The sequence below is a fragment of the Phoenix dactylifera genome, chromosome 3 (assembly GCF_009389715.1).
Source record: "Phoenix dactylifera cultivar Barhee BC4 chromosome 3, palm_55x_up_171113_PBpolish2nd_filt_p, whole genome shotgun sequence".
In the NCBI taxonomy this organism is placed as follows: domain Eukaryota; kingdom Viridiplantae; phylum Streptophyta; class Magnoliopsida; order Arecales; family Arecaceae; genus Phoenix; species Phoenix dactylifera.
Window position 1 is genome coordinate 9,723,776 of NC_052394.1, and position 11,197 is coordinate 9,734,972.

At 45.4% G+C, this 11,197-nt stretch overlaps 1 protein-coding gene across 1 annotated transcript; it reads right to left on the minus strand.

Annotated features, from left to right (window-relative positions):
• Positions 1 to 7,215: 7,215 nt before the first annotated feature.
• LOC103704953 (stress-related protein) lies at positions 7,216 to 8,686 on the minus strand. Its single transcript, XM_008788494.4, has 3 exons — positions 8,497 to 8,686; positions 8,144 to 8,371; positions 7,216 to 7,914 (listed from the first exon to the last, which is right to left on the minus strand). The coding sequence occupies exons 1-3, from the start codon at positions 8,527 to 8,529 to the stop codon at positions 7,471 to 7,473; spliced, it is 705 nt and encodes a 234-aa protein (XP_008786716.1). The 5' UTR covers positions 8,530 to 8,686; the 3' UTR covers positions 7,216 to 7,470.
• Between the last annotated feature and the right edge of the window lie 2,511 nt (positions 8,687 to 11,197).

Genomic DNA, 11,197 nt, shown 5'->3' on the forward strand with positions numbered 1-11,197 from the left:
GAAGTTACTAAGAAGGGTAGAAACTTATTTTTCTAATAAAAGCTTATGCTGTCACTAGTGTTGGCGCCATCCTCACTTCACACCTCAACTCCCACATACAGGCACAGAACAAAAAAATAACAGCAGCAGCAAGGACAATAATCTTCAATTAATAAGCTATCAGAGAAAATACATACCTTATCCTGTGCAAGCAAAGGAAGATGTAGAAGAATTTCAAGTGGCTCTGAATGCAATAAGCCAATAACAACAATATGACATATGAAAGAAACCCTATTTATATATAATTGTTCGGTAATCACAGATTCACTGAACTATTAGAAAATAAAAACAACAATCAACAAATACTTTCATGAAATAATTAGTGAATAGTGAATAGTGAATAGTGATTAGTCAATATAAAATATTAAAACTTACCCTTAGCCTAAGCCTGGGATTTGATTTTGGCTGCCTTTGCCCTTTGGGATTTGGGATTTGGGAATAGCCGAGCTGCCGAATGATGCTCCACTCCGAGTGGAGGACGGGAGTCGGGAGGTGCCGACGAGGCGACAAGGCCGGAGCCGCGGAGCGGCGGAGCCCGGAGGGCCGGAGGTCGGAGGAGCCGGAGGCCCGGAGCCGAGGACAGAGCCGAGGAGCTGGAGCCCGGAGGAGCCGAGGACGGCGAGCAGAGCTGGAGAGGAGATCCGGACTCCGGAGTCTGAAGCAGGGGCGGTCGAGGCGTCGAGCCTCAAGCCGTCGACGGTCGAGCCTCCCGGCTGTCGGTAAAGAAGGAAACTAGGGATTAGGGAAGGGCCGAACTGCCGAAGAACTGAAGTGAAGAAGCACTGAGGCCTGAGAGGAGATCGGGAGAGCCGGAGAGGAGAACGGAAGTCGGAAGGTACGCTCTGTTTTTTTTTTTTGTGTGCTTTGAAGGGTTCTGCGGCTTCTGGCTTCTACCGACTGCTTTGAGAGGAGAACGGAAGGTACGCCGTACGCCCCGGCGCCCCGCCCCACTCTGCCTGTCTCAGGAGTCAGGCCCCTAACGGATCATAGGCTCGTAGCCTGTCTCAGGCTCTCAGGAGGCAGCAGCAGAGGCATAGCCGTCGGCCCGCGCCCGTCGCCTCGTCGGAAAGATAGGGACTGTAGCAGGCCGCCGTCGCCCGTCAACCCTGCAGCCAGCTTTCGGATAGGACTCAAAAAAAAAAAAAAAAGACTCTTCACGAGTCGGGCGGGGGGCCTTCCATGAGCCGGGGGCCTTAGGCGACCGCCTCGGTCGCCTAAGGCTCGAGCCGGCACTGGCTCTAAACATTGATTATGGGTGCAAGAATTTGTTTGAGTAGTTTTAAGATGCTCTGTGAAAAAAAGGGTATTGAAAAGTATCCAAGATAACCCCAAGATCTCCCGTCTCTGGCTTTCGACCGCGTCGACCTGCGTTTGGCTCAACATCTCTCGCCCAGGACCCAGGTTTTATGGCTTGGCCAGGCCGGGATTGGGATAGAAATGGGTTAGCCCACGCTGCCAATAGTATGGCCAAGGCCCACGAGGGCCCAGCATGGCCTAGCTTCTTTAGCATATGAGACAAATATGAATTTCATTTAAATCCAGGGTTTGACATGAGGAAGAACAACACCCAAAGGCCTGTTTGGATAATCTAACAAAATTTGGAATGTGTTTTATGCTAGAATCATGAATTGCAAAATCCATTTGAGTATATAGCCCGTATCAACCCAACATTCCCCAATCCGGATTTTGTGAGAAGAAAAAAAAAATCACTTTATATCACAGCATAAGTTTTGAAATTCTTGTATTTTTGCGTGGAAGCTTGGTTTGTGAGAGATTTTTGTTCCCCATGTAAACATTGGTATTCGTGACAAAAGTTTCTACTTGGCCATCATTGAAATTCAATGCTTAATGTACAGCAAAAAAAATTGCTGTTGAAGCATTTTATTTATTAGATTATTATGTTGAGCATGCACGATATTACTAATACTATTATTAATGGCGGAAGTTTTTGTTAAAACCTCAATTTATGCAGAATTGAATTTCTATTCAGAAATTATTAAAATTCATTACTTAGTGTGCAATAAAAAATGGACTATTATAGCTTTTCATTCATTAATTCTTCACTATTTTGTCCCTGTGGACCTATGCACAATGCAAAAGCTTGTGCAATCCAAAATAGTCGCCCCATCAAAGACGAACGTCTATCTCTCATCTATGGCACGCAATGTTTGGCACTAAACATAATTCTATTTAGATTTTTGAGATAAACAACAGTCATTCATCTTTAAAATGGATAACATGATGGGTATTCAAGGTTGGACAGCCTTGTGCAAGGCAAAACACAAATCATAGATAATCCAAACTCACGGGCGATCACTTGCTCAAGCATAAATTCTTAAGCGTCACTCTTGTTAGGAAAAAAAGCACAATACCGCATATTGCTTTTTTTTGGTGTGGGCATGTAAAATATTAATCTTAGATAATGAACAAAAGCATTTATGATTTTATCTATCCAGCCACTTAAAGAAACCGCTAATTGCAATACTAAGGCCCCATTTGGGAGAGCTTTTGGAGGACTAAAAAGTACTTTCTAAACTTCCAAAAGTACTTTTGGATGAAAAAGGGTGTTTGGTAAAAATTCCGAAAAGCTGTTTTAGCTTTTCTAGAAAGTTAAAAACAGCTTCTTGGGAGAAGCTCAATTTTGAAGTTTTCCGAAAAAGTTGTTTTCAGCTTTATCGGAAAGCTATTTTTTACCAAAATACTCCTATTTAAAAGTTTTTTCTCCCAAAATACTCCATCCCCTCGCCTAATCCTCTTCCACCCATCCCCCTCCCTCCCTCTCTTCAATGCCAAAGTAATCCCTCCTCTCCCTCTCCCCGCCGCCACCCCCTGCCGCTCCCTCAGCTGCTCGAAGTCAAAGAGGCCATGAGAGTCGAGGGAAAGGACCGGCTCGCCCAATCCCTTCAAGCGGACCTTGATCTCGAAGGGGCCGTGGATGAGGATGGCCTCGAAGCTGTCGGACATGCAGAAGGAGGAGGAGGATCCGGTTGCGGAAGAGGAGAGGTGGAGGAGCCAGAGGCAGCGGATGTCGAGGTCGGGGAGGAGAACGTCGGAGACCTGGAATTGACAGCGGGGGGCGGAGGGGTCCTCATCGATCTGCAGGCAGAGGACGCCGCCCGGGTAGACGGATAGACAGAGGAGGGGACAGGGGGATCGCGGTCGAACTCGGGGTCGTCGCTAGTGGTGGTCTGGCGAAGGGGCTCGGATGGGAGGAGGGGAGCGGCCGTAGGCTCGGCTGCGGGCATCTCGCGACACCGCCGGCCTCGGCTAGCTTCTCCCGGCGTGTGTCTCCTCCGAGGAAAGGAAGGGGCCGGCCACGCTCGGGCCGGGCCCCTCCCGAGCTCCGATCGCCTCCTTGCCTCGTAGGAGAAGAGGGGAAAGGGAGAAAGAGTCGAGAGAAGAGAAAGAGGAGAAGGAAGGGAAGGTTCAGAAAGAAGAGAAGAAAAAGAAAAGAAAAAAAAAGAAAAGAAAGAAAAAGAAAAAAAGAAAAAAATAATTTGAGAAACGGTTCAAGAAACCTGAAAACATATTGTCTCTAAGTTTCAAGGAACATTCTTTCCAACAAAGATGACTATTCCATCAGTATGCCATAACTTGCACCAGAAGAACCAAATTTAAGAATTTCCAGCTATAATTTTCAAATATCAATAGTATTTGAACACACAAAAAATAACTGTAGTTTTCAACACCATGCAAGTGACATTCACACTCCAAATGACTTTGCCTTTTATGTTATATTATAAAAAATTAATTAACGCTAATAATTATAATATTTTATATATTTATTATTGTATTATACTATATATAATATTATATTACATTATATCATAATACATTAATATATTATGTTAAATAATTTAATATTATGTTATATTATGAAAAATTAATTTATACTAATAATTATAATATTTTATATCTTTATTATTGTATTATACTATAAATATAATATTATATTACATTATATTATAATACATTGATATGTTAAGTTAAATAATTTATTATTATATTTGTTGTGGTTCAAATTTGGCCCGAGGGTGACCACGCCGATGGAGTCGAGGGAGCTGCTATTAATTGGAAGGAGAGGATGCGAGCCACCTCCTACGCGACAGCCATAGACCTGCACAAAGCCTCACCGGGGTTTCCCTCTGACGATCAAATTAGAGTGCGATCAATTTGGTCCGGCCAAAAGGAGAGGTCCCTTAGAAGTTACCTGACCGAGCTATATATAGTCTCGGTGGAGTAGCTCAGGTGGCAGAGGCACTGTCAGCCCTCATTATGAGGAGGTGTGGCTCTGAGTCGGATGACACGCAGCTTAGACTGGCTGGTGGCATGTAGTACGGCCCATTCTTGAGAACGGTAGGGTGTTGGCAGTCACAACAGGGCATAGCCGAAGTAGTCAAGGTGTCGTCTGACTGTTGAAGGCCGGCTATGGAGACGTGGCATTGTAGTGTTGTAATGTACGGCCACGTAGGTGGATGTAGGCCCGCACAAGGGTGCGGTCGTTGGCTAGGCCTAACTCGTTGAGAGGTCACATCATGCGTTTGGCGAGGTCGGGTGTTGAAAGTAGCTCGACTTTCCGAGTTCATAAGTGTGCTCGGTGGAGCGCCCCGAGCTCGAAGGTCGGGGCGTACTGCTGAGGTAGGCGCCAAGAGCTTGGCCGGGGCGGGTCGGCGAATGTTTGGGGCACCTCGAGCTTGGTCGAGGGAGTCGGTGAATATCTGAAGATACCCCGAGCTTGGTCGAAGGAGTCGGCGAATATTTGAAGTTGGTGGAGCTTTTGATGAAGTTCCGAAGTCGAGCTAACTCTGGGCCGAAGTGAAGATTCAACCAATTGGCGTTGACGTTTACTGGGCTGCAACCGGGCGATTTTTTAGTTGTGGGCTGGACTATCCATTTTTCCCCCTATCAATATTAAATTATTATCCTATAGTGTACAATGTTATAGTACAATATTATAATAATATTATATTACATTACAATAATATTATACTATATTATATATTTATGTATTAATATATATTATATTTTATTATGTTCTATTGTATGATACTATGTAATGTCCTTTATGGCCATTTTGTATACAAAAGTATTTTCTCAGTTTATTTACGACATATGTTAAAGTGCCACAACTAGGGGTGGCAAACTATGACTCGACCCGCCAACCCGACCCGTGTTCCACCCGCCATAAACAGATTTGGGTTTGGCCTAAACAGGTTCGGGTCGTAAACAGGTTGACCCGTTTAACCTGTTTATTAATTGGGTCGGATACGGTCTGACCCATTTAACCCGTTTAACTCTTGGGCTGATAGAAGATAAAGGCCACAACCCACAAGCCCAGAGCCGGCCCAACTCCCCTCGGCCCGATTTCTCTACCTCGGCCCGATTTGGTTTTCTTTTTCAATTGCTCAGCCGCTCACCACGATTTGGCCATTTGGGGCTCTTAGGGACTAGGGTTTGTAACACACGCCGCCCGAGTTCTCTACTCTCTCGTCTCCCCTCTCCTCTCCTCCGCCCCCGCCCTAGCTCCCCCTTGCCGACTACTTCTACCTCCCAGTCGACGACCGCGACTACATCATGCCCCCCGATCGGCCGATCCCACTCTCACCTGGGACGAGATCATCGCGGTTACATCACCCCGTCGACGCCCCCCTCCTTCTTCCTCCTCGGCTAGGGTTTTCAGAACCCACAACTGGTGCCACCGGAAAGAATAGCTGCAGCTTCTTCCCAGAGCGAGGTAAACCGTAAACCCTAACCCCTGTTTCCTTTTACCCCATGATAACAAAATAAAAGAAAAGAAGAAGAGGAAGAAAAAGGGGGGAAGGAACCTACCTAGGGTCTCCGGCTGTGGATCCGGCGCCGCGCTTGATCACCGCCGTGGCCACAGTTGTCGACGGCCGCGCTAGGATTCTTCCTTCTCTCCTCTAAAAGGTTCTTTTCCTTCCCCTGTTGCGGGTAGGCAAGGCAGAGAGGGCTCTTCCTCCCCCCTCTGCTGAGGCCGTGAGTCACAAAATGTTGGCCCGTGACTTGGTCACAGATGGAGCCGCCGCAATGAGGTCCGGTAGAGGAGCCGTCAGCCCCTCCTAAACCTCATCAGATCTTCGGACACCAATTTCTGAACATCAAGGAGACTTCTCTCTCTCTCTCTCTCTCCGTCGAACCCCCTACCTCTCTCTCTCTCTTGCCGGAAGCAACCCCACCCAGCCACAGAGCCACTTTCCCATCCCTCTCTCTCCATTTGGTTAAACGGATCAGAGCAGCAAACCTGCCCTATTTAATCGACCAATTTATTAAACAGGTTAAACGGATCGGATCGGATTACCTGTTTAATAAACAGGTCGGATTCAAGTTGTAATTTCTAACATGTTTATTAAACAGGTCAGATTCAGATTAATACTTTTCTGATCTATTTAACATCTGACCCGACCCATTTCTGTCTGATCCGACTCAATTACCATCCCTATCCACAATACTTTAGAAATATAGTTACCAAAGAACAAACAGCTTTTTGCTTCCCCAAATGGAGCTTAAATTAGTAATCCAATCCAACCACAAAACAACACATATAAAAGCGCGAATATTGCATTCTTTTTTGATTTGCCTATCCTTATGCACGTTGCGCCATTAGTCTACCAACTAAACGGTAGATCTGATCCAACCAAAATCACACCTCATTGCCTAGCTTCGGTCCATCCATCATTGTCAATTAATGTTACTCTAGATATCCAAAAATCTCCCTCAGCTTACCGGCCCAAACCGGATGATCCGAATTTTGTCTTCCGCCTTAAACTTTCTAGATCAAACTCTTCTGCAATATTCTCTCCCAATTTTGATTTACCAGCTCTACTTTGTTCTCCAATTAATATTAAGACCCACCATTATATCAACAGATCGCCCGTCTACGCCATCCCATTCGAAATGGATGTCACTCTCTACAAAGCGACCGTCCACCCAGATGACTGGTCTTTAACCAAAGAATCCCATCCATAATCTTCCGCCAATATTCAAGCAAGTCCCTCTCCAACACTTCATAATCTAGCTTTCGCAGCGAAGTCTCATCCACATGCTCAACCTTTGTAATAATTTCCACAGAAGGAAAACGGCTTCCGCTATCAAACAACTTGAATCTGAAACCTAAATCTAACAATCCATGCACCCCATTCAGCTAAAATATTTTCCAAAATTCGGTGGCCTAACGCTAGTTCCAGCAACTATTATTAAACCATTAGTAGCCCCAACCAAACACATCGAAGACCCCGTCCATCCTACAAACAGACCCCACTCTTATCCACCACCACAACAAGAAACAAACTTGCAAATGAAAAGGAAAAGCAAAGAAAAGAAAATTTTTCCCCCACAATTTCTTTACATCACGCGTCTTCCGCGCCAGCCGTCGTCATCAAACTCCACATTCCAAGCCACCGCCGTTTGGCCTCACTCCGCCGGCGACGCCGGCGCCTCGTTCCGGAAGACCTTGGCGATCCTCTCAGTTGGGACCAGCGGCATGTACTGCGCCACCGAGTAACCCCGCTCCGCCGCGCACCCCACCGCCCGGTTGTACTTCTCCGACCAGTACGCCGCCGTGGGGACCACAATCTGCGCCACCTGGGGGAACAGCGGAAGCCGGTTCAGCGACAGCCACGCCGCCACCGCGTACCCCTCCGCTACCGGCTCGCACTTCTTGTACACCTCCCGGGCCGCCGGCTCGTAGCGCTTGCACGCCGCCCTCGCGATGCCGGCCGCCGTCGCCAGCACCCCGGACCGCTGGACCTCGCCGACTACGGAACGTGCCACAGCGGGGGCCTTCTGCGCCGCCGTGTACGCCGACTTCACCCGCGATGGCACGTGCCGCTCTAGCTCCTGCACCGAGACGTCCACCTGTCACGTGACAGCACGAACAAATATTAGACCGATGTCCTCACAGGAACATTCCGGAAAGCCCCCCCCGCTAACTGGCGCCGGCCGGATCCGAGGCGGCGGGCGATCGCCGCAGATCGGCGGATTTGGGTCACCGGAAGCTGCCGGGCGACGTATAATAGGGATCAAAAGAAACTGATATAGCTAACGTACGCCGGGAGAGGGAAAGAGGGAGTGGGATTTTGCTGACCTTGCGATCGACGAACTTGAGGAGCTCGACGGGGACGTCATGGAACTTATGGTAGACGGGACCGATGACGGTCTTGACGGTGCCCTCCACGGTCTGGACGCCGGGCTTCAGCGGGCCGGAGTTCTCCTTGGCGAAGTCGTAGAGGCTCGCCAAGTACATCACCGCCTGCATCGCCGCCACGTGCACGAAATCCAGGTACTTGAACTTGGGCTCCTCATGCTCCTGGCTCTGCATCACAAAACCCACCATGAAAACCCTAACCCTGACCGCCTCCAAGAAGATCCAAAGCTCAATTTCTCCAAAAAGAAAGCAAGCAACACTATAATTTGTGAGATCAGGGAAGAATTCCTTACGATCTCATCGGATTGGTGGCTGGCATCGGCCATCTTCCAGCGACTCGATCGATCCGGAAAGAAGAACCCTTGCTCCAAAACCTAGCGAGATAGAGAGAGACCAGCGAGAAATGGAGACGCGAATCGAAACGGAATCCACAAAATAGAAGGGTTGGTCGGGCAGTGATGCCCGACGGGAACCCCTTCTTATAGACGACGCTCTCTTTCTGACCGTTCGATCTACATCCCATCGGACGGCTGTGGATGGAAACCTCGTGCCAGCGACGTCGGTTGTTTCGAGAAAGTGACTTTATTTTGGGACTATCCGACGTGGCATAGTTTCAAGCCTCCAAGTTCGTCTAGGTCGAGGGTGGAGGACAGAATCAGGTAGTGCGCTAAAAGGGTCTGGAGTGCCCGGTCGTTCACACGTGTGGGGCTGAACCGTGTCGGTCACGTGAAGAGGCACCTGGTGGGCACACCGATTTAGGTGCCACGTCATTGCAGATCAGAGTGTTGTGGTGGGCCCACGTTGCCGTTGATCGTCGTGAAAACCTCTCGGGGAGCAAAACCGTGGGTTGGGAGAGAAGTTTCGCGAATGGCTTCTCTAGATATTTTCCTCTGAGCCGGCCTTGTGCACGGATGCCCTTACCTATTATATTATTACATTTACGTCCTCGACCACTAATACTAGGGACTGGCGCATCCGATCCATTTGCATGGTCCAACTCCTGTGAAGTCAGGAGGGAAAATATTCATTCACTTTAATAGTTCCAATCTGTTAAATATATTTTGATAATATTTTAGCAATAGGATTTCTTGCATGCATACCTTCTTACATATTCAAATTTATATTAATTTTTTTGAAAATTTGTATTTGTATTAATTTCTTCAAGTTGTCATTGAGGTGTAACTCTTAAGTCAAAAGGTGGTGGAGTGAACTTCGACGGTAGCGTCTTAGCAAGCGAAGATAGAAAAGGGACAAGATTTGTGATTCGGGACTACAGTTCCAGATTGATTGCAGCAGGCGAGCAGTGCACCAGCGATATAACTGCTATTGAAGCTGAGCTCAGGGCAGCATGAAAGGAGATTACCTATGCGAGGAGCGTCTTAGAGGCTGATTACATTATCCTGGAGGGAGACTTTTCGATGGTGATTGAGTGGATCCGGCAGGCTAAGCGGTAGGGCGGTGACCACCCATTATTCAGGGATATCTGGAGATTGATATCCGGTTGCATTTCTATTCAGGCTGCTCATGTGTATCGGGATGCGAACATGGCAGCTGACTAGGTTGCCTTCTTTGCTGCTCATCATTTGGGAGAGGTCTTGTGGACAGGGTCTAACTCTGTTCCTACACCTTTGTATCATTTTATTTCTCTTAATATTGCTGGTTGTATGGGAGGTCTGCAAAGAAAGGAATGGGCTTGAAGGCACGATGAAGAGACAGGGCAAAGAAGGAGAAAGGGAGGGGTCTCCCGAGGCAGCAAGGTGAGGGAGGGTGGAGTAAATATGGGACGTGGGGAGGAGAATAAAAAGAAGAGGGATTGCAGAGTAGGTGGCTTTTGGTGCGGAAGGGGGAGAGATGGTGAGCAATTTGGCCTACGGCTCGGCTCGTCAGTGGTCATTTTAGCCGCTAGTCGACTTGCAGCATTTTAAGTTTGATCTACAGATAAAGGTTCAGCTCTACCTGCAAACCTGTGATTAAGCTGCAGGCCTTTCAAAATAGCCCTGTTAGCTTGCACCATCGCTAGATCTTCAGAACATGTCGAATTGCTGCATAGCATACAACCTTATAATTTGAATTTTATTATGAGGGCAGAATTATTCTGTTTTTTTTTTTTATGTTTTAAAGAATGGTAACGGAAAAAGGTAATTGAGAGAAATGACTTCTCCTGCCATATGGTAGAATTCTATTCGATAGAAAAGGTGGAATAAAATTGTATCCTATCCCTCCTACTTATCCTATAACAAAGCGTAAGGCCAGATTGGGGTTGCCTCTAAAAGCACTTTAAGTACTACCAAATAATATATGAATATTTGGTTAAAATTTGAAACAATTTTTTAGTCTTCCTAATTTGGAGCTTCTCCCCGCAATATTTTTGAAGTCCATCGAAAAGCTATTTATTTGACCAATATACCTCCTAAATAAAAAATAATTAAATTGTTATTATTATGTGCAGATTAAAATAGAAATATAAGTTATAGCTAACAATACTTAGCAATATTATAATACAATACTATTATAATATTATACTAAAATAATAATATCACAATCATATATTATAGTATTATTATTTGAAGTAATATATTAATATAATTTATATTATAATATACTATCAAAATATTTCATTATTATTATAATATAATTTATACTATACTATAAATATTATATTACTTGTAATATAATAAAAAATAATCTACTAATATAATGCTAGTCCTACATATTTGTCATTAGTAATATAATATTATTATATTTCTATAATATTATACTTTTTTATTCATAATATTATACTATTTAAAATAAATAATTTGTATATTAAAAGTAATTTATAATAATATTTTTTAATAGTATAAAGAGTTAAAAAATGAAAGTACTTCACAAAATTTTTTATTATCATTTTCTCATATAAAAACTACTTTCTCAATTTAAATATCAAATAAATATTAAAATTTCCCAATTAAAAATATAGTTATCCAATACCGATCTATGTTATTACTCTCAAAT

Excerpts from the sequence above, each read along its gene's own strand:
- LOC103704953 (XM_008788494.4), bottom strand. The coding sequence starts at position 8,529 with ATGGCCGATGCCAGCCACCAATCCGATGAGATC. Across the intron at positions 8,372-8,496 it reads GCCACCAATCCGATGAGATC|AGCCAGGAGCATGAGGAGCC; the intron begins GTAAGGAATTCT and ends TTTGTGATGCAG. Across the intron at positions 7,915-8,143 it reads TCAAGTTCGTCGATCGCAAG|GTGGACGTCTCGGTGCAGGA; the intron begins GTCAGCAAAATC and ends GTCACGTGACAG.